This window comes from Juglans regia, chromosome 1 (genome assembly GCF_001411555.2).
Source record: "Juglans regia cultivar Chandler chromosome 1, Walnut 2.0, whole genome shotgun sequence".
NCBI lineage: Eukaryota > Viridiplantae > Streptophyta > Magnoliopsida > Fagales > Juglandaceae > Juglans > Juglans regia.
Genome location: NC_049901.1, coordinates 4,317,872 through 4,340,739, shown reverse-complemented (window position 1 = coordinate 4,340,739; position 22,868 = coordinate 4,317,872). Strand labels below are relative to the sequence as shown.

Sequence of the window (22,868 nt, the reverse complement as noted above, 5' to 3'; positions counted from 1 at the left end):
ATGTACATAACCTCTATGTGTTTGATTTTCTTGTAAATGTATGAGATGTGTGAAAGACCTATGATAGCCCATATTTAGTTTACATGTTGAGATGGTACAAATTAAGGTGTTCTGTCTAAGCACACCTAGGAATGGACAGAGCTAATACGCAACTTGGTGGCAATGATTACTGGAAAAATAAACTATTGAGTGATATCCAATCCTTGGACAAGGAAATCAAGCTAAAGGGGCTCAGCCAAACAGCTGGAATTAATTATAGGATAACTTTGTCAACCCCAAGAACCCTGTCCAAGACCAGCTTTGAGAAACTTTTATTTTTAACTCCGATTTCTCTATGGATCCAAAATATTCACTTTCTCAAAGTGAGAAAGCTCTTTTTTAATCGATCTCTCCAAGTAGAAGTGAGTGTTACATGGCCATGGCTCTAATCAATAAGCTCCAATCGAGAACTTTGGTCTTATTCATTTGGCTGTTTGTCTCTGCACTTGGACAGAACCTGCTAAGTTGTGACACTACCTCTCCGGATGCTTCTGGTTATCAGTGCAATGGAATTGCATCGCAGGATCAGTGTGGGACATTTGCAATTATGCGCACCAATTCCTACTACTCGTCTCTTTACAACTTGAGCTTCTACTTGGGCATCAGCCGTTTTGTGCTTGCAGAAGCAAATGGCTTTTCTGCAGAGACAGAACACCTTCCGAAAGATCAACCTTTGTTGATTCCGATTGATTGTAAATGCAAAGGTGGTTTCTCGCAGGCTGAATTGACAAAAACTACCATAAAGGGGGAGAGTTTTTATGGCATTGCTGAATCGCTAGAGGGCTTGACAACATGCAAAGGCATCCGAGAGATGAATCCGGGAGTCTCACCATGGGGTCTTGGTGATAAAGTTATGTTACTGATCCCACTCAGATGTGCCTGTCCTTCATCTGAAGCCAGTCCAAAGACGAGGCTTTTGCTTTCTTATCCAGTAAGCCAAGGTGATACAATTTCTAACTTGGCCATTAAGTTCAATACCACTCCAGAAGCTATAATACTTGCAAACAACAAATCATCCCCAACTTTTAGACCTGGAAACCTAATACCTTTTACAACTCTTCTGCTTCCTGTTGATAGAGAGCATATTTTTGGTCCTATTGCAAACACTTGTGAACCCAATTTACGTTTTCCAGCAACCAGCATCCCAGTAATTAGCCCTCAGAAGAAAAAGTCCAAAATGTGGAAGATTGGTTTATATATTGGAGTTAGTGCGGCTGCAGTTGGAGTGAGCATTGGTATTGCAGCAGCCTTTGTGTTGATCCAACTGAAGAAGAAACAAAATTCCTGCAAGGGAGGGGACGTGGAATTACAACAGCTCAGTCTCAGCGTAAGAACCACAAGTAACAAGAAAGTTTCATTTGAGGGATCTCAGGATCCTCTTGATGATGGTCGGATCAGAGATGTCACTCCCCGGAAGATGCTGGCTGAGACGTATACTGTTGAGGAGCTGAGAAGAGCAACCGAAGACTTCAGTTCAAGTAATCACATTGAGGGATCTGTCTACCATGGTCGTCTCAATGGGAAGAACCTGGCAATAAAGCGTACACGACCAGAAACAACCTCAAAAATTGAGCTTGCGCTTTTCCATTGTGCAATTCACAGTCACCCCAACATTCTCAGGCTTCTGGGGACATGTTTGGCCGAGGGCCCAGATTCTTTTTTGGTCTTTGAGTATGCCAAAAATGGGTCCTTGAAAGACTGGCTTCATGGTGGGTTGGCCATGAAGAACCAATTCATTGCCTCTTGCTATTGTTTCTTGACATGGAGTCAGAGGCTAAGGATCTGTCTTGATGTAGCCATGGCCTTACACTACATGCACCACATAATGAACCCAAGCTATGTTCATAGAAATGTAAAGAGTCGGAACATCTTCTTAGATGACGAATTCAATGCAAAGATTGGGAACTTTGGCATGGCAAGATGCATTGAAGAGGATACCGGGGATCCAAAATTTAATTCCGCACACCCCGCCTCCTGGAGTCTGGGGTATTTGGCTCCCGAATATGTTCGCCAAGGCGTTATTTCTCCAAGCATTGATATCTTCGCTTTCGGGGTGGTTTTGCTGGAGGTCTTATCTGGTCGAACACCAATAACTAGGCCAAATGAGAAAGGAGAAGGAAGCATTTGGCTATCCGAGAAAATCAAGTCGATACTGAAGTCAGAAGAAGCGGATGAGCTAAGGGAATGGATGGACAGTGCATTGGGTGAGAATTATTCATTTGATGCAGCTGTCACGTTGGCCAATCTTGCAAGAGCTTGTGTACAGGAAGACCCTTCATTGAGACCTAGTTCTGGACAAGCTGTTGAGCAATTATCAAGATTGGTGCAACAATTACCAGAAGGAGAGCATCTCTTCACGTGTGAAAGCTCTTCCAAGCCTTTAGTGAAGACATCGGCAAATGGTATGTGAAATTGTGAATAGTCCAACTTCTTCTTCTAGCGTGGTTTGAATTAATGTTTTTAACCCAAAGGCTTGTGGCCTCTTGATAAGGTCAGTGGAATCTTGCATCTATCCTACTAAGAGACAGTCCCAAAAAGTGCAGGTTTCTACTCTGTATCTAAAATAATTTCTTTTGTCCTAAATCGAATCTGACACATAATTGGAAAGCTACAGAGACCGTTCAGCGGTGCATCTTATCTAATATGTTTTATGTTGCCATGCTTCAAGAGCTGTGCTGACTATTTCGGTCAAAAAGAGTAGCCTTTTAAACATTGAGATAGGTTTTATAAAATCTTGTTTAAGCTGGATGCATAGCAAGAAACATTTCAGGTGCTCACTTTGTTCGTCCACGGATAAATATGCTCTGTTGTTTACATGCTCTGTAATTGAAACTTGCTTCGCCATGTTCAAGCTCAATAACAACCAAGTTTGAGATAGACCCAGCTTCATAAATTATATGAAACTCGAAGAGAAAAGAGAGAGAAGGAAAAAAAAACTAAACCATGTGTTGGGAAATTGAATGAAATAACCCAGATAGGGAATCCATTCATCAAAATGAAGTGAATAACCAATAAATAAATTATAAAGAAATAATCATAACATCATGGACCTAAACTCATCAAAACTAATGATCCCGTCACCGTTGAGATCAAATCGAGCAATCATCATCCTGCACTCATCAATAGTCTTGGACTCACCCAGTTTGCTAAGCATCCTCTTAAGACTCTTGGGTGTGATACCCCCAAAGCCATCCATCTCATACATCTTAAATGCCTCCCTCAAATCATTCACCTTCTCTTCCTCCTCTCCTCCTTCAACAAACCTGACGAAGTCCTCCAACCCCACCATGCTGTCGCCGTCAGAGTCGAGCAACTCTACCACCGCCTCTGCCTCCTCGAGCGAAAGCTCCCCGGTACCTATTGCCTCCACACATTGCTGCAGCTCCGAGGGTGAAATCTTCCCGTCTCCGTTGTCATCAAAGTAGTTGAACACACGCTCATATTGTGTGTGTTTGTCCATCCTAGCTTTAGTTTAAGTTTCTGTATGGCGAAAATGTTACTTTTTCAATCTTGTTGTCTTCGACGTATAAGAAGAAGAAGAAGAAGAAATTATCAAGAACGTACAAGCACTTGCTATTACTCACGACAACAAATAACGTTGGCAATGAACAATTTTGAAAGCTGAAACCGAACCTGTTTCCTAGGGGGTGAAGCATTCGTGCCTGTACGTGTGTGTATATATAAGCCTGCTTGGGAATGCCGCGTGATCTGGGTTGCCATGCTAGTTAACTTGTGAGACGGGTATTTCGTCGAGAAACTTCGGGGGTATTCTCGTAAAATAGGTAGGTAAAGACCGTCAACAACTTGGTATCCACGGCGTCGATACCATTAGAAAGAAGAAATTATCTTTTTGAGAATTACAAACAGTTTTCTCTTCCCTTTTAAAACTATGAATTTAGTAAAATTGTCTCATTACGGGAAAAAATTTAAAAAAATAATACTTATAGTCGTGAGTGTATAAACGTCGTACAGTTATTTTAAAAAAAATAAATAAATATAGAATCTACGTGAAAATAAATTAATTTTTTAACAATAGATCTCATTCTTTTTCAAAACGACTATACGATATTTACATATTCTACGACTATATATAATATTATTCAAAAAATTAATATCCATTTTTTAAAATCATCCGACTATTCCTTTTTAAACCACACGACTATTCCGTTTATCACTCACAAACCACCCGACTATTCCTTTTTAAAAATATTATATTCCTCTATTAATTAATGGTACAAGTATGAATATCATTGGTTTGACCCTAAAGAGTGGAGCTGGCCAACAATACTAATGCATGGAGATGGCACGCGGAGACGCCCGAAACTTCTTCCCCACAAATGGGAATCAACGGAGAAGAAAGTGTCTGACAAAGGAATCAACGAAGAAGAAGGTAGGTGGTACGTTAAATATATCATTCTTTAAATTATATGGAGAGAACAAGAACGAAATTAATTATAGACTTCAAAGAAGAATCAAAGACGTTCTAGAAAAGGATAATGTACAACCGTCAAAAACCTACCCCAACCACCAACCAAATTAAAGGATAGAAAATACTGAAGAATTAAAAGGCCGTGGCATGGGGACGAATTGATCAAAGAGAGAATCGTCATCTTCCACCTGCATTAATTTCCATTTTACATTTACTTCTGAGTTTCTTTTTCTTTTTCTTTTTTCTTTTGAAAATACATTGACTTCTGCGTTGATGATCACTCGTCATTAGATTTTACATATATGAACCCACGATCACTGGTCTTTATTATATATGGACTTCAACCATTTGCATGTCAACACTATCTTTATATATATGGTCTTTATGTAACATCTCATATTTTAATATATTTTTTATTAAATGATTATTTTTATTAATTTAAAATTTATTCTCTTGTTTTAAAATTGTTGAATTTTTAGTTGGTTATTTTTATAATTTTTAATTTTGTGAAAATTATTTTGAAGTGCTTTCTTAAAATTAATTATTATTATGCATTTAAATTTATTTTCATATTAAATTAACTTTGGATTTAATTATTTATGTTCATTTTAATCACTACGTTTGAATTATTTTATTTTTACTTGCTATTTTAAAATCGTTTCCGTTGAATCATTTTTGTGACTCAAGATGTTAGAGTTTGACCTCATTTCTTTTCCTAACTTTTTCTTTTTTCCATTTTTTTTCTCCTCTTTTTCTTTTCCTTCTTTTTTTTCTTTTTTTTTTTCTCCTTATTTCTCCTCTCCTCTCATGAGCGCTGCACCCCCTCTCCTTGTGCGATTTCTTCTCCTCCCTAGCTCGCGGCCGTGCGCCACCGTACGACGACACCGCCCAGCCCACTGCCTCCCCCACAGGCTGGCGACCCCACCCCTCCATTTCCAGCCCCTCTTGTGCCGCCGCGATTTCTTTTCCTTGTGCTCGCGCACCGTCGTCACGCAACCACCGGCCACCATTTCTTCACCACTTCATCATCGACCTCCTAGCAACCCAATGCACTTAACCCCAGCTCTGATCTACCACCGGTGAAGCCCCACCATCAACATTTCCATTTTGAACATTTTGGCCTTAAACCGCCCTCTACGCCGCCACCCACGGCCAACCACCACCACCACTAGTTTCACCGACATCCCTAAGTCATTCCCTATCAATATTGGGTCTTGGTTTGTCCTCGTTCAAAAGTGGGTTTTTGAGATCCACGGCCACAGTGCATTTTGCACTATTCCGTTACTATGCCGCCACTTATAGCATCTCCGTGATCTTTCAAAAATTATATTATATCATTGTAAGTATTTTCCTAAAGAACTTTTGAGATTTAAATGTATTTTCGTACTAACTCATATTTACTGTTAATTGGTTGGTTGTGCCGGACTGAGTTTGAGAAGTAAGGGGGTCGGTTGGATTGGATTGGATTGGATGATGGAGTTGTTTGTGTGATTGGTTTATGCTATGAAATTTGTTGGCTGTTTCGGGTTTAAATATTAGTGTTTTGAGTTTGACGTTGGTCATGGTGGATATTGGTGATTTTTAGAAAGTGATGATATATTTTGGAATTACGAGGGTTTTATGTTTTGAAAAATTAAAATAGGTTATTTAATAAGCTTAGGCTTAAATATCAAAATCCGTGATTGATTGAAAACTTACGAAAATTATGTGATTATTTTTATATGTGACGATTTATAATCAACTCGACATTTTTTAGGAAAATTCTGAAAAGCTAAGTTGTCCAGGTAATCGGGATTCATATACTAGTTTTGCATAAAAGAAATGAAATAAGGTTGACTTTAAAAATATGCATGCTTGTTTGAAAAGAAATATGAAACGACCTCAAATGTTTGTTCTGCATATGCATAAATTCTATATAAGAGAAAGTATTTTCTGTCATGACTGGTGTAGACATGAGCTAATTTTGCACATTCTGTTTCTGAACTATGCAAAATGAGCGAATATGAAAATATAAAAGTTTTTGCTATGAATAAATGAAGATGTTTTGGATTCTGTTTATTTCGAACATGTGAAATGATATGAAACTATTCAGTATTTTGTTTTGATATGATGTGTCATCTGAAAACCTTGGCATGAAGTTCTGAATTCTGTATTTGAATGTGATCTGATTCCGATGATGTTCCGTTCTGTTTCTGTTAAGGCCCAGCCACGGGTATAATGGTGGTTTATAACCCTACCACGGGGTGAAACATGAAATACGGCCCAGCCACGGATATAATGGTGGTTTATAACCCTACCACGGGGGTGAAACATGGTATACGGCCCAGCCACGTGTATAATGGTAGTTTATAACCCTACCACGAAGGTTAAATATGGTATTTGTCCCGATGTGATGCTATGAGATGATATGAATATAATGTTTCAGTTTGGATATGCCAAAGGACTTTCTTTTTGGGAACAAGTTTGTTTTTCTGAAAATTTCGCTCTGATGTTTTGTAACAAGTTTTGTTTATACATTCTGAAAGAAAATATGTTGTTTCTGCATTTTGAAAGTAAATGTCTTGTTCTGCATACCGAACTTTATAAATACTCATGTTTACATGCTAGTATATGCTCTCTACTTACTGAGTTGTTGATAACTCACCCCTTATCTCCACAATATTTTTCAGATATTTTGATGGTTCAGCTGAAGATCAAGATTTTGAGGCTTTGGGTGAGATGATTTAAGTATAGTAGCTTGAATCAAATTTTCTATATGATATTGAAAATTTGAAGTCTATTTTTATATTGTTGAAATGTAAGTTTAAGTGTTAGGAAGTAACTCTCCGACCCATGCGGGACCGGGATGTTACACTTTACATATATGACATGAATCCACGATCACTGGTCTTTAAATATACGAAGTACGATATTGTGAAACCATTAAAAAAACAAAAGCTATATATCTAGTGGGATAGCTGTGAACAGTGAATTGTCGTCTACAATTTGTTTTGCGTATTTTGTGTATTTTGTCCTTTTATTTTGGTGTTTTGTGGCTGTTTAATTGAGAGCATTTTGGTCTTTAGGTACAGCTTTGTTATGTTAGAGGGTGGGTAACTTTAGGTTTTTTTTTTTTTCCTCCGAGTCTTTTTATTTCCTTTTCATCTTCTCTCTATATTTTATCTTCTCCTCCTGATCATCTTCTCAGCATCTTCTCTCTCCAAAAGCAAACTGCTTTCTCTCTTCGTTTTCTCTACTCTTTGTGTGTTTTATCTTCTATGGGTGTCTCTTCAAGTTTGTTTTGTGCAGCGTTGGGTTTTCATTTTCATGCCGTTGGTTTGAGAATTTTATATGGGCTTATTGGCTCTCTCGTTGGATTTGGAGATGTGTTAAGTTCATTTGTATGTTTTGGATTTGTATGTACTTGGTTTTTATTTTTTTGTGTGAAAAAATAGATTTTTTACATGGGCTTGTTCACTTTCTCTCTTCGAATTTGCAGATATGTTGTTCATTTGTATGTTCTGAGTTTGTATGTTGTGGATTTTTTGTATTTTTGTGAAAAAATATATTTTTTTCATGGGTTTTAGCTTTTTGGCGTTGTGTTTTTTTTCATGTCGTTAAATGTTTATTTGTATGTTCTAGGTTTGCATGTTCTCGATTTTTTGTAAAAAAATAGATTTTTTACGTGGGCTTGTTGGCTTTCTCTATTCGGATTTGTTGGTATGTTGTTCCTTTGTGTGTTCTGGGTTGGCATGTTGTGGATTTTTTGTATCTTTCGTGAAAAAATAAATTTTTTTCATGGGTTTTAGCTTTTTGACGTTGGATTTTTTTTTTCATGTCGTTAAATGTTTGTTTATATGTTCTGGATTTGCATGTTCTCCATTTTTTGTATTTTTTGTGACAAATAGATTTTTTACATGGGCTTATTGGCTTTTGCTGTTCGAATTTGTAGATATGTTGTTCCTTTGTGAGTTCTGGGTTTACATGTTGTGCGTTTTTTAAATTTTTTGTGAAAAAATATATTTTTTTCATGGGTTTTTGCTTTTGGCCCTTTTTTTTTTTTTTTTTTGCCGTTAAATGTTCGTTTGTGTGTTCTGGATTTGCATGTTCTCAATTTTTTTTTTTTTGTATGCAAAAATAGATTTTTACATGGGCTTGTTCGCTTTCTCTATTCGGATTTGGAGATATATTGTTCTTTTATATGTTCTAAGTTTGCATGTTGTGAATTTTTTATATTTTTTGTGAAAAAATATTTTTTTTTCATGGCTTTTAGCTTTTTTGATTTTTTTTTCCATGCCATTAAATGTTCGTTTGTATGTTCTTGATTTGCATGTTCTCAGCTTTTTTGTTTTTTTTTCTGAAAAAATAGCTTTTTGGTGTTGAGTTTTTTTTATTCTATTAAATGTTTGTTTGTATGTTCTTGGTTTGTATGTTCTCGGTATTTATGTATTTTTTGTGTGAAAAATAGATTTTTTACATGGACTTATTGGCTCTCTCTTTTTGGATTTGCAGATTTGTTGTTCATTATATTTTTTGTGAAAATATATATTTTTTTCATGAGTTTTAGCTTTTTGTAAAAAATATATAGGAACAATATTGTAAAACCAATGAAAAAACAAAAGCAATAGATATAAATATATATATTCCGATATTGTTCATTTTTACTCAACTCGGTACGTACGACTTTTGTCGTTCCAAAACCACACGTTTATTTTACATGAATTATATGGCAAAATTTTATAGTTGAATAAATTTCAAGATAAACAAATTAAATTAAAGACATCAATGTTCGTGTACGTGGAACATATATTAAGTATCGATCCCCCGAAACAGGGTAATAAGATAAAGCTGATCAGTACGTGATGTTCGATGGAGGTCTATAGCTTCTTGATCTTTTTTCTTCCCTTCTTTTTGGCAGTCCCTGTCACCTGACTTAGCTCAAACGAGCTGGAATATATGCATCGCATGTACGTCGACTGTGTTACTGCAAGAGTTTATGAGACTTGGAAAGGATGTTGAAAGACTGTTTGAATATTGTGCGTTCTTTACAAAATGGCGATTTATTTAATTAATTGGTATATATGCATCGATTACAAGCTAATTTCCCTCTAAATAAACGTAAAATGAAACCCATAATTAGACATTATTTATTATTTATTATTTCTTCACATAGCTTCATAATTGGAGAAGACAAAATATCATTTATGATTTTTTTGATAAAAAAAAATATTGAAGAATTTTCATTTTATAGAAAACAAGCCATGGCCGGTTGGGTGGGCCAAAATGCCCCTAGTTCTCAAAATATCTAAGGTATTTTTAGAATATCTCATTATTATTTATTGTTTTATTATTATTTTTTATTTAATTTTTTTTTTTTATTACTATTCATAGAATACATAAAAATAATTCATTATCCAAACACAATAAGTCGTTGGTTTTTTTAATGCTTCCCTAGGGTGAGATGCAGGCAATTATAAGTGGTTGCCACGTGGAAAATATTAAAGTGACAAAAGCTTAAGAAAAATGAAAAAAAAAATTTAATGAAAAGAAATTACAGCGTTATTGAAAATAAATTAAAATCCATAAAAAAGAAAAAGAAAAAGAAAAAGAAAATACAGACTGCACGTACAGCAAGCAACACTCTTGCCTACGAATTAGAAAAAAGAAGCGAAGAAAAAAAAAAACACCAGCCGGCCACTTTGTACGTAGCAATGAAAAGGAGATTGGAGGGACGAGTCGTACGTATAACAATTAAGTTACAAGACTATTTTTTTATTATGGCGCACACAGTTTGTACCAATGTGAACAACAACAGCGCAGCAGCAGCCACTGTCGAAGCACCAGCCCATGGAGTGAAGAAATAATTGCTCACCAAAGCTGCACGCCATTTAGGGCAACGACGTTTGCAATATTCATTCACTTTCTCGCAAATAGGTAGGTAATAGTATTCCTTGACATAAGCATTGTGGTAAAGCTTGCAAAAAAACTGGACTGCATCCTCTGGGTTCAACCAGCTATTAAGAATGTTGTTCTTGCAAAGTATGTTGATATCCTTGGAAGTGTTAATGAGGTTGTCTAGGAGTACCGCATATGAAGTGAACCTAGCTTCGCAATTGGGGTAACACTGTTCAAAAGCGATAAGATTTCGAAAGACGGTTTCTGTCGTTTCTTGAATTAGTAAGGGAGGGATCTCAAGGACACCATCGTTAAAGTTTATGCTCAGGATGCTCTTGTTGGGATCGCCCCTTTTAAATTTGATGCCAGCCTCGACTAGGCTCGTGGAGGAAGGCATGGGTTGCCATGCCGATTTGCTCTCGTTTTCGTCTCCTTCGATTGATAAAATCAACCATTTTCTAAGCAGATCGAGGATATGATTGATGTCTTCGATCCGGAGTCGATTCATGTCCAAAGGAGGATGAGTCCATGTGGCTGAGAAAAAGCTAGAAAAAAAACCTGTGGCAAGTTGCGCAAGCTGCTTTTGGTCATGTTTACCACGTTCCAATATGGTCATGGCAAACAAACGCTCAAGTACCATCCAAGGTACTTGGTTTTCCAGCAATATCAAGTCATTGTAGAGAAATTGAAGCATGCAAGCCATAGTAAAAACTGGATCATCTTTTTCTCTAAGGTCAGTAAAAGTATGCTTGCGGAACAACTCAATGATGAAGCAACCATCGGTTATCAAAATTTCTACAAACTCATCTGAGGTGCAGTCGATTGGTCCTGCATAACATTTACGAGCCTCTCTCTCTACGGACTTGATGGATCTCGCGAGTTCTCTTGGCATTGTCTCAGGAGAGGGTGACCTAGAGATAAGGTTTTTCAGATACCTAGCTTTGATTTTTTTGGTGCGTTCCAAGTATGGAATATGTGGATTGTTATGATGAAGAGGGCCAAAAGAAAATGCACCAGGGATGTAAGCTTGTGGCTTATGCCTGGAGAGTATGGTAGGGATTCTGAAGATGGAAGGCTTGGGAGGCATTGTCAGATCTTGGGATATTGTAGCTACTATAGAAGCTGTAACGCTATCTTCATCGATTGATGCCATATTTTTTGGTTGATCTGTTTCTTGTCCCTGTTTTATAATTTCTGCTAAAAATGATTCTTCATCAATAACAATAAAAAGAAACGAAGCCAGGACATGAAAGAGAACAAATTAAACGAAAGAGATTTGTAAGTACTTCTACCCCAGAAATCAAGCTTCAAAGAACACCAAAAAATGAGCGACTCTTTGTTCATAAAAAAATAGTACTAGCAATGGCCCTCACCGAAAATTCCGCATCGGCGTCGCCACGGCCAGAACGGTTCCCTGAAAAAATCATCAAATTCACTTATATTAACACCTTAATTTTTTTAAATCTTACGTACCCTTTCTCCTCGATCGACGACCAATATTGCTGGCCTCCTTCGTTTTTTTATAATATATATAATGCTAAAAGTACCACAAAATAACGAATTCTAGAAGATCACTTTATTCTTTGCTTCGTGGATTTAAAAGGAAAAGTTAATAAATTGAATTATTTATTGATCTTTATACGTACTCTGCATCATCCGGATAGCGAGGATAAGTTTTTCAGCTTTTGTAGTATAAAAACGTTTATATATATATATATATATATATATATTCCTAACATCTCCGAGGGTTTTCTATTACTTTATATAAAAAACACACAGTACCGTTCTTTGAACTTTTGACATGTACACTTTAGCTACCTATAATTTGCTGTGGAAAATTGTGAAGTATAAAATATGAGCCGGGAGACTATTGCAAATTCAAACTGATATGGGGGTATTTGGATCCATATATATTTACATTGATAGCGTTGGACTATTTTAAAAAAAGTAAATTTGTACAAATATGACAAAAAATGGTGAATCTTCATTAATGGATTGGAGCAATATAAGTTGTTTTTTTTTTCAAATCATATATTTAAGTTCATTTTTGTTATTTTAGAAAATATTTTGTTTAAAAATTTGGAAGAGATTATGATTTCAATTTTAGGCAAGATTTTTGTTTAATTACGTATTTAATTTTCAAGTAATAATTTAGATTTTCCTCTTTTGAAAAAAATTCTCAAAATTTTAAATTTTAGATTAATCAATTTTTTTAGAGTTCTCTCTATTTTGCTTCTTTTCTTAATTATCTCAACATAAATAATATTTGTCGTTATAGAGTGCGTAAGTATCACATACTTATTTTGAAAAAAAAAATTAAAAAAATTTAAGACTCATAAAAAAAAATTAATCTTTTAATAGTACATCTCACTTTTTTTTAAAAAAAATAATGATATACACAACATTTTTCACAATACATGATGTAAAATGAGGTATTTTTGTAAAATGGTATTACTTTTATATGATATTTTACAATAAAACCCTCATTTTAAAACGTGATTATGAAATACATCGTGAAAAGTGATACTATTTTTATATAATATTTTACAATAACTATATCTATCATTACTAATCTAATCTCAATTATCCGTTACTAATGATTAACTAGCTGCCATTATGCTAGAGACATATTAGTCCCCAACTTAGATTTGATGTAGTCTCAGATTATCTAGTACTAGAGTATGAGGCCCTATCATAAAAATCTTGACTGAAAAGAAAAGAAAGTCCAATGCTGTGTGCATTGGGCTGTACTACGTCATGGAGGTTGTGGATCATGAACTTTCTCAAGTACCGATGCAATGCTTGAGTAGTACGGGTTTCTTCGCTTGTGAAGAAATAAATAAATAAACAACTACTGATCTTGTCTTATTGTAATTCACATTGAAAAGGAAATTTAATTTGGAGGGACGAGTTCATGTATAACAAGTCTGACGAATTGAGTTACAAGTTACAAGACACAGCTAGCTAGCACTACTTCTGTTTTATGGTAAACACAGTTTGTAACAAGGAGAGGAGAGGATCAATGACGCAAAAACAACCAGTATTGAAAGAATAGCCCATGGATTGTTGAAATAGTTGCGCACAAGCACTGCACGCCATCTGGGCAACCTGCGTTGGCAATATTTATTCACATCCCGGCAAACTCTTTTGTAATAATATTCCTTGACATAAGAATTGTAGTAAAGCTTGCTGAAGAACTGGACTGCATCTTCTGGATTCAACCAGTTAGCAATAATATGGTTGTCGCAAAGTATGTTCACATCCTTGGTAGTGTTAATGAGATTGTCAAGGAGCACGGCATAGGAAGTGAACCTAGCTTTGCAATTCAGGTAACATTGTTCAAAACTAATGAGATTTCTAAAGATGGTTTCTGTCGTCTCTTCGATTAGTAAAAGAGGGATCTCAAGGACACCATTTTTGAAATCTATGTCTAAGATGCTGTGGGACTCTTTACGCGTTCTAAATTTGATTCCAGCCTCGGCGAGGTTACTGGCAGAAGGCATGGGTCGCCATCCTAGCTCCCGTTCTTCGTCTCCTCCAACTGATGAAATCAACAATTTTCTTAACAGGTCGAGAATATGCTCTATGTCTTGGAGTATAGCGCGATCCACAGCAGGACTAGTACTAGACCGTGTGGATGAGAAAATATTAGCAAAAAATTCCATGGCAAGTTGCATTAGGGAGCACTGGTCTACATCTTCCATGGTCATGCAAAACAAACGCTCGAGTACCATCCAAGGAACTTGGTTTTCAAGCAATATCAGGTCATGGTTGAGGAATTGGAGCATGCAAGACATGGTAAAAATTGGATCATCTTCTTCTCTAAGCTCATGATAAGCATTCTTGCGGAGCAGCTCAATGATGAAGCAACCATCAATTACCAAAATTTGAATAAATTCATCTGGGGTGTAATCGATTTGCCCAGCGTAACATTGACGAGCCTTTCTCTCCACAGGATCGATGGATCTGACGAGTTCTCTTAGCTTTGTGTCCCTGTCCGGAGAGGGTAACCTAGAGATAAGGCCTCGCAAATACCGAGCTTTGATTTTTTCTGCGGGTTTCAAGTTTGGTTTGTCATGATGAAGAGGACCAAAGGAAAATGCATCGGGGATGTAAGCTTGCGGATTAAGCCTGTAGAGAATGGTGGGGGCTCTGAAGATGGAAGGCTTGGGCAGCATTGACAGTTCATGGGATATCGTAGAGTTTATCAAAGCGTAATGCGATCTCCATTAGCAGTCGAACCCATATTTTGGTTCTGTTTCCTGTTCCTTTGCTATCTGCAAAATGTGTTTCTTCAGAAATAACAATAAAAGAAACGAAAGCAAGGCCAAAGAGAACAGAACAAATTAAAAAAAATAAAGTAAACGATCGAGATCGTTATACATGTACAAGTTGATCTACCTGAGAAATTAATCAAGCTTTAGACACCAAAATGAGTTACTCTGAGTTTATATAAAAAAAAAAAAAATAGAAATAGTGACCCTCACGGAGCATGCATGGCAACTTTTCCTTGAACAAATGTTTTCGGAGAATTACAAAACGAATCCCAGAAGACAGTAGTACTATTCTTTGCTTCGTAAATTTAAAAGGAAAAGGCAATAAATTGATCTCTTTATATATTCTAGCCATCATGATCAGCAACCATTTGGGCTGCGAGGATAAATTTTGGAACTCGTTTAAGCTTTCGTGGGATGTAAATAATTTGAGTCAGGCTATTTTGCGGCGCGCTTTAGATTTTATTTTTATTTTTATGTATTAAAATAAAAATAAAAAATTTTACCAAACGGTACATTTGAGCGGTATGATTGAGGCATCATAGTAGCCTTTTTCAATTTTGTATTCTTAACTTCTGTAAGGGTTTGCTTGCAGCTTGCTTCTACAGTACTGTAGAAGGACATGCATGACTCATGCCAGCGTTAATCTTTGAACTTGTTGTACGTACTGTACGCTTAAGCTATAATTTATAGTCGGAATTGTAAAGTAAAATACGAGAGAGGAAGCAGTATGTATGCAGAGTGGTCTAGCTTCTCGATAATTTTGATGAGTGTTGTGCATTGGACACATGTACGCGCGCGCAATGGAGGATAATTTGGGATGAGCCTTCTGATCAAGGAATGCAATGCTTAAATATGGAATGAATTTTATATTCAAATTTGGTGATATGTTCTAAGATCATGTGCTGGCTAGCTAGAGGTTTATCTCAAGGTTTTTCAACTGCAGGGGAGGTTTCTGTTAAACGGCATGATCTAGCTCGTACGCAAGCTGGGTTAGCAGTTAATTTTGAGATGTAAAAATAATCAGTTTGTTTTTTTTATTATTTAGTTTTTTCAATGTATGTTGATTTTTCAATAAAGCTGTATAAAGTTTGTACGAATATCATGAGGATCAATAGGGTACATGAACAGCTGCCAATGTCAAGCGAAAAAAGGACGAGTTTAGATATAAGAAATGTTATATCTTATTTTATTATTATAATTTTTTTAAATTATACATAAAATATATTAAATATTAATTTAAATTTTTTAAATCTTAAAATAATAATAATATTAAAAAATAATATTTTAATAATATTATATTCAATTTTAAATTTTTATCTCAATTTATTTCATCTTATTTTATCTCACTATAATCCAAACGGTAGCTAAAACCTAGTACTGTGCGTTGAAAAATAAAAAATGGGTTACTCTGAGAAATTAATCATGCTTTAGCACCAATAATGGGTTACTCTGAGTTTATAAAAAAAATAAAAAATAGTGACTCTCACGTAGCATGCATGGCAACGCTTCCTTGATCAAATGTTTTCGGAGAACTACACTCATGATCTTAAGCCCTTTCTTGAATCCGATTCTTCTCCCCGATTACCCGTGCCTTTGTTGTTTATAGTAAAGCTAAAAGTACCCCCCCCAGAAGACAGTACTATTCTTTGCTTCTTGGATTTAAAAGGAAAAGGCAATTATAAATTGAACTCTTTATATATTCTAGTCATCATCTGCAAGAATACTGCAACCATTTGGGCTGCAGGGATAAATTTTGGAGGTTCTGTGGGATGCAAAATTTATATTCGTAACTTCTCCAAGGGTTTGCTTGCTTGCTTGCTTCTACTCTGTAGCAGGACATGCATGCAGCATGGCTCATGCGTTCTTTGAACTTGTTTTACGTACTGTACGCTTAAGCTATAATTTATAGTCGAAATTGTAAGGTAAAATACGAGAGAGAAGCTGATGTACTGCAGCTTACAGTTCTTTTTAGCATATGTATGAGTCTAGCTTCTCAATAATTTTGATGATCTTTATTACTTATCATTTCATACACTACATTTTTTTTTTCTTAAATTAATTAAATTCTTCTACTCGTCATTCATATATCATATATTTAGTAAGAGAAAAAAATAAAATAATAATAATAAGAATAATAAGAATGGTGTGTAATGTGTAGTGTGTGAAAATGATAAATATAATTTTTCAATTTTGATTTGTAGTCTGTCTTTACTTGATCCGTATTGGACGTAGTCAGGCCGACATCATTTCAAAAATCTCAATCCATATTAAATAATATTATTTTAAAATCTAAAAAATAATATTCTAATAATATTATATTCAACTCTATTTTTATTTCAACTTACTATTCAAACAGCAACTAAACCCTAGTTAGATGTGTCGAAATAATTCCGCATGCAGGAGCATTACTGCACACATGCATGCACCATGCATATATGCCATTTAGATGAAATTAGTTTGACTAAGTGCATGTTTGAGATTGTGGTGAGAAATATAACTTATAACTTATAACTTAAATAATAAACTCTATACTTGAAAAGATGTTTACTATTTGATAAACATGTATCTAAAGTACTTTTAAAGTTAATTACATTAATTCTTTAAAAATATACAATTATCTGCAAGAGTATTTCGATAACAATTTCAATTTTGTGCTTTTTAAAAAAGTAAACTTTCAGTTGTTTTAAGTAATTAAAACATTTTTTTTAAATTTACCAAACATATCATTTTTTTTAAATAGCTTTTAAATAATTAAAAGTATTTTTTAACTTTTCAAACTCAATCCCAAACAGACTCTAATTCAATGTGAGTCAAATGTAGGTGATATTAGCTAAATTTAAAGATAAATTAAATACATTTTACTAAACAAATTGATCTAATACTGTCCTTTTAAGCTTTCAAACTCAATTCCAAACATGCTCTAACTCTAATTCAATGTAGGTCTAGGTGATATTAATTAAATTTAAAAATGAAAATACATTTCGCCAAGCCAATTCCAATACTGCCCTCTGCGTTGGCGATATCTGATATAGCTATATAGGAAAATGGTAATTTGACCCTTCAAAGTGTCTCACTTTGTCTACTTTGTCTTCCATTTGTCCAAAATGAATCCAATAGTTTTTTATCTGTACGTTTTTTTTTTCTGCCTTTTTTTTTGGTGAGTTTTTTATCTTTTGTGTTTTCGTGCGTTCTTTCTGTGCGTTGTTTTTCTTTTGTGCGCTTTTCGTGTGTTTTTTCTGTGCGTTTTTTTGTTTGTATTTTCTGTGCTTTTTTTTTTTACGTTTTTGTGTGCATTTTTTTTTTCGTGCGTTTTTCCTATGCATATTTTGGTGCTTTTTTTCTTTTGTGCGCGTTCTTTTCGTGCATTTTTTTTGCGTTTTACGTTTTTTCGTGTATTTTTCTGTCCCTTTTTTTCTGTACATTTTTTTACTGTATTTTTTTTTACTGTGCATTCATTTATTTACTTTTGAAAATCGGAACTCCTCTTCTCATTTATTAACAATAAAAGAATTAAGCTCATTTGGATTCAAAAAGTATTTCATCTCATCTTATCTAATCATTATAACTTTCTTAAATTCTCACATAAAATATAATAAACAATTTAATCTTTTCAAATCTCAAAACAATAATAATATTAAAAAATAATATTCTAACAATATTTTTTTCAACTTTCATCTTTCATCTTTCATTTAAAACCATATCATTTTATCTTTGAATCCAAACCAGCCCTTAATCATTACAAGCCATATATATCTTTCATTACAAAAAAAAAAAAAAAAATCTCAGTTGATCCATCTTCAATCTAACATTGCTATGCTCTCTAACTGTAAAGCCCTCTTGGATAAACTATGAGCCACACTGTTTTCTTCTCTACAAATGATGTCTTATGTCATCTATCAGCTGACCTATTCATGACTATTTGTCCTCACTATCTTGTAAGGCCTTTATCACTATTTGAGCATCAACTTAAAAAATTACATCTTTTACATCAAACTATTTAGATTTGAGATTGCTATTACTTTGGATTATTCAAGAAGGTAAGGTAAAATTGTGAAATTTAGAATGATTTGATCTTGTTATTCTAGATTGGGTATAAGTTAAGAATTATAAGTCTGCAAATAGATATCGATTTAGGGTATTTTTCTTGGCTATAAATGATTGTTAATAAAATTGCATTATAGACATATGATTTCCGTTCGTACAATCAAATATTAAAGTGAAGGATTTAATACTGTGTTTAATCGCCATACATACATATATATATATATATATATATGTGTGTTTCTTTTTTGGTTTCTTAGTGAATATATTCTAGTTTTATGTATTCTGTTTAGTACAAATTTTTTTTAAGGGGTCATTTCTGGTGATGTAATTTTTTGCTCCACAAGGTTTTTTTCGGCTATCAATTATCACGACATATGAGTATTTCCTGTAGTAGAACTCGCCACAAAGATGTGTTTCTAGTGCAACAAATAAATATTTCATGCGATAAAAAAGCGTCTGAAAAATGCTCCCGGCGACAATTAACCATGGTTAACATTTTTCTAAGCGAAGTTTTTGAACTTTTTCCTACAAAAGAAATCTCTGGAAAAAGCTATTATTTGTGGCTCATTTTTGTTTTCCACAGCAAATTCTCAATTAAGACATCGTGATAACAACGACTTCAGGGTGAAGGAAAATCGCAATTTGATCTTTGAGAGAAAGCATGTCTTATGTCATCTATCAGTTGACCTATCCATGACTATTTGTCCTCACTATCTTGTAAGGCCTTTATCACCGTTTGAGCATTACCTTAAAAAATTACATCTTTTACATCAAACTATTTAGATTTGAGATTGCTATTACTTTGGATTATTCAAAAAGGTAAGGTAAAATTGTCAAATTTAGAATGATTTGATCTTGTTATTCTAGATTGGGTATAAGTTAAGAATTATAAATATGTAAATAGATATCAATTTAGGGTATTTTTCTTGGCTATAAATGATTGTTAATAAAATTGCATTATAGACACATTTATGAGGTATTAATAAAAGCTCAACAAAACATTTACATTCGTATAATTAAGTATTAAAATGAAGGATTTAATACTGTGTTTAATTCGCCATATATATATATATATGTTTCTTTTTTGGTTTCTTAGTGAATATATTCTAGTTTTATGTATTCTATTTAGTGCAAATTTTTTTAAGGGGTCTTTTTTGGCGATGTAATTTTTTGCTCCGCAGGGTTTTTTTCGGCTATCAATTATCACCACATATGAGTATTTCCCGCAGTAGAAGTCGCAGCAAAGACTTATTTTTGGCGCGACAAATAAATATTTCATGTGATAAAAAAATGTGTCGGAAAATTGCTCCCAATGACAATTAACCATGGTTAACATTTTTTCTAAGCGAAGGTTTTGGACTTTTTCCGACAAAAGAAATATATGGAAAAAGCTATTATTTGCAGCTCATTTTTATTTTTCGCACAAATTCTCAATTAAGACATCGTGATAACAACGACTTCGAGGTGAAGGAAAATCGTGGGGGAAAGTTAATTGCAGCCATTTTTAGTGCTTTTTGCGGTGAATCTGGTTACCACAAAAAATAATATTTCTTGTAGTGATTTTACAATTTCAAGCATTACTACATCAATTGTAACGCCTCAATAGAAGGTCCAAACCACATGATCTATACTCCAAAAGGACTAGTCAATAATACAATTGGAGTCTCATTATAACCTTATAAAGAGCAAGAACTTCTCCTTCCCAACTAATGTGGGATCTCATACATCACCTACCCTTATCATTATCATATGGGGTATCACAATCTCTCTCCCTTAAATTCCCAACGTCCTCGCCGAGCCTATCCTTCGTAGGTGGCACGACTCAAGTCCCACATTTCTGGTTGGAATAGGCTCTGATACCACTTGTAACGCCCCAATAGAAGGCCCAAACCACATGACCTATACTCCAAAAGGACTAGTCAATGATACAATTGGACTCCCATTAGAATCTTATAAAGAGCAAGAACTTCTCATTCCCAAGCAATGTGGGATATCACATCAATACACGTCGGTTTATTTTTATAAAAAAAATATAGTTAAAACATTTCTAAAAATCGATTAGAGGCACTTTAAATAAAAGGAAAATAATACAAAACAATATATATCCCTCATTCCATTTGCTTAGAGAAAAAAACCAATAAAAAAATAGGTAATACTCCAAAGCATACATTAATTATTTTTGCACGCAATCCACAATCAACTTAATTGGCGCCAGACCTAAAAGAAGAGAGCATTGGAGGGATTAATTGTACAACAAGTTTGATAAAGTTACATTCAATACTACTTACTTAATTATGGTGAACAGAGTTTGTAAGAAGAGGAGGATCAAAAGCATAGCAAGAACCATTATCGAAAGAGTAGACCAAGGGGTGTTGAAATAGTTGCGCACAAGCACTGTACGCCACCTAGGCCACCTGCGCTGGCAATATCTATTCACTTTCTGACAAAGTCCTAGGTAATGGTATTTCTTGACATAAGTATTGTTGTAAATCTTGTTAAAGAACTGGGCTGCATCCTCTAGATTGGACCAGCTATCAATAATCTCGTTCTCGCAGAGTATGTCCAGATCCTTGGCAGTGTTAATGAGGTTGTGTACGAGTACGACATAGGAAGTGAACCAAGCATCACAATTGGGGTAACATTGTTCAAAGCTGACAAGATTCCGAAAGACAGTTTCTGTTGTCTCTTGAATCAGTAACGGAGGAATCTCAAGGACGCCATTGATGAACTTCATGTCCAAGATGCTTTTATATTCACTCCTTCTGAATTTGACTCCAGCCTCGACGAGGCTCGTGGCAGAAGGCATGGGTTGCCACCCAAGCTCCCGTTCTTCTTCTCCTCCAACTGATGAAATCAACAATCTTCTAAACAGGTCGAGAATATGCTCTATGTCTTGGATTGGGTAAACCACAGGAGGAGGTGTGGATGAGAAAATATTAGCAAAAAACTCTACTGCAAGTTGCATTAGAGGCTTGCTTTGTCTACGTTCCACGGTTATGCCAAACAAGCGCTCAAGTACCATCCAAGGAAGTTGGTTTTCAAGCAATATCAAGTCATGGTAAAGAAACTGAAGCATGCAAGACATGGTAAAAATTGGATCATCTACTTCTCTAAGCTCAGTATAAGAATTCTTGCGAAACAGCTCAATGATGAAGCAACCATCAATTACCAAAATTCTTACAAATTCATCTGGGGTGTAATCGATTGGACATGCATAACATTTACGAGCCTTTTTCTCCACCGCCTCGATGGATTTGACGATTTCTGTTAGCTTTGTATCCGGAAACCTAGAGATAAGGCGTTCCAGATACCTAGCTTTGATTTTTTCTGAGGCTTTGAAGTTTAGTTTGTCATGATGAATAGGGCCAAAAGAAAACGCGTCAGGGATGTAAGCTTGTTCATTATGCCTGCTGAGTATTAATGGGGTTTTAAAGATGGAAGGCTTAGGGGGTATGAACAGATCATGGGATCTTGTATCTTCTATCAAAGATGTCAAGGATTCGATATTGAATGTGACGCTATCTCCTTGCCTCAAAGCCATATTTTGGTTCTGTTTCCTGATCTTCCTTCTTTGTCTGTCAATATTGTTTCTTCAGTTACAAAAATAAAAGAAAGGATGAAAGATAGGACAAAAAGAACAAAACAGATCAACAGAAGAGATAAGTAAGTTCTAATCAACAAATGGAGCTTCAGATCCCAAAAACATCCAAAGAAAAAGTGGCTCTTACCGAGCATGGCAACGCTTCCTTAAACAGATGATGTCTTCGGGGAAGTAATTCACTCTTCTTAACCCTTTTCTTACCCTTCACTCTGATCACGACGAAGTGCCTGGTTTTTATATTGCTAAAGTACCCAAATTAAAAAAGCGAATTCCCATGAGACTTTATTCTTTGCGTAGTGAATTAAAAGGAAAAGGCAATATATATATATCCAAATCTCGAACGCATTTTTGACGGTTCCTTTACTTTCTGCAACCATTCGGGCAGGGAGGATAATTCTTTGCACACTTCCCAGCTTTCTTTTCGAAGCTTTATTTTGCTTGTTCACATAACATGTGCCCTAGAACAACTGTTTGCTTTTACTTTATATAAAGAACCGTTAAAATGTTAATTTAGACGCTTTTAGTTTAATTTTAAATTGAGTTTAATATTTAAATACTTAACTTTTAAATTATTAAATTTATTTCAACTTAAAATTTCTTTATA

The 22,868-nt window shown here is 34.9% G+C and overlaps 5 protein-coding genes across 7 annotated transcripts; 1 reads left to right on the top strand and 4 right to left on the bottom strand.

Moving 5' to 3' along the window:
* The first annotated feature begins 412 nt into the window (after positions 1–412).
* LOC108979612 (protein LYK2-like) lies at positions 413–2,449 on the top strand. Its single transcript, XM_018950313.2, has one exon. The coding sequence runs from the start codon at positions 413–415 to the stop codon at positions 2,447–2,449; it is 2,037 nt and encodes a 678-aa protein (XP_018805858.2).
* Positions 2,450–3,000: 551 nt separating this feature from the next.
* On the bottom strand, positions 3,001–3,671 carry LOC108992079 (putative calcium-binding protein CML19). The gene has a single exon (XM_018966528.2). The coding sequence runs from the start codon at positions 3,497–3,499 to the stop codon at positions 3,074–3,076; it is 426 nt and encodes a 141-aa protein (XP_018822073.1). The 5' UTR covers positions 3,500–3,671; the 3' UTR covers positions 3,001–3,073.
* Positions 3,672–10,067: 6,396 nt separating this feature from the next.
* Positions 10,068–11,816, bottom strand: LOC108992074 (UPF0481 protein At3g47200-like). 2 transcript variants are annotated; one of them, XM_035694041.1, is made up of 2 exons: positions 11,635–11,816; positions 10,068–11,536 (listed from the first exon to the last, which is right to left on the bottom strand). In XM_035694041.1, exons 1-2 carry the CDS (start codon positions 11,684–11,686, stop codon positions 10,212–10,214), a joined length of 1,377 nt encoding a protein of 458 aa, XP_035549934.1. In that variant the 5' UTR covers positions 11,687–11,816; the 3' UTR covers positions 10,068–10,211. The 2 variants fall into 2 exon arrangements, with proteins under 2 accessions (XP_035549934.1, XP_018822068.2); XM_018966523.2 differs by having other exon boundaries at positions 11,716–11,816.
* A 1,432-nt stretch (positions 11,817–13,248) lies between these two features.
* Positions 13,249–14,610, bottom strand: LOC108992072 (UPF0481 protein At3g47200-like). The gene has a single exon (XM_018966521.2). It carries the CDS (start codon positions 14,518–14,520, stop codon positions 13,324–13,326), a length of 1,197 nt encoding a protein of 398 aa, XP_018822066.2. The 5' UTR covers positions 14,521–14,610; the 3' UTR covers positions 13,249–13,323.
* A 6,141-nt stretch (positions 14,611–20,751) lies between these two features.
* On the bottom strand, positions 20,752–22,559 carry LOC108992090 (UPF0481 protein At3g47200-like). Of its 2 annotated transcripts, none has more exons than XM_035694032.1 (2): positions 22,392–22,559; positions 20,752–22,238 (listed from the first exon to the last, which is right to left on the bottom strand). In XM_035694032.1, the coding sequence occupies exon 2, from the start codon at positions 22,202–22,204 to the stop codon at positions 20,948–20,950; it is 1,257 nt and encodes a 418-aa protein (XP_035549925.1). In that variant the 5' UTR covers positions 22,205–22,238; positions 22,392–22,559; the 3' UTR covers positions 20,752–20,947. The 2 variants fall into 2 exon arrangements, with proteins under 2 accessions (XP_035549925.1, XP_018822083.2); XM_018966538.2 differs by having other exon boundaries at positions 20,752–22,253; positions 22,392–22,469.
* Between the last annotated feature and the right edge of the window lie 309 nt (positions 22,560–22,868).

Excerpts from the sequence above, each read along its gene's own strand:
- LOC108979612 (XM_018950313.2), top strand. The coding sequence starts at position 413 with ATGGCCATGGCTCTAATCAATAAGCTCCAATCGAGAACTTTGGTCTTA.
- LOC108992079 (XM_018966528.2), bottom strand. The coding sequence starts at position 3,499 with ATGGACAAACACACACAATATGAGCGTGTGTTCAACTACTTTGATGAC.
- LOC108992074 (XM_035694041.1), bottom strand. The coding sequence starts at position 11,686 with ATGAACAAAGAGTCGCTCATTTTTTGGTGTTCTTTGAAGCTTGATTTC. Across the intron at positions 11,537-11,634 it reads TTTGAAGCTTGATTTCTGGG|AAATTATAAAACAGGGACAA; the intron begins GTAGAAGTACTT and ends CATTTTTAGCAG.
- LOC108992072 (XM_018966521.2), bottom strand. The coding sequence starts at position 14,520 with ATGCTGCCCAAGCCTTCCATCTTCAGAGCCCCCACCATTCTCTACAGG.
- LOC108992090 (XM_035694032.1), bottom strand. The coding sequence starts at position 22,204 with ATGGCTTTGAGGCAAGGAGATAGCGTCACATTCAATATCGAATCCTTG.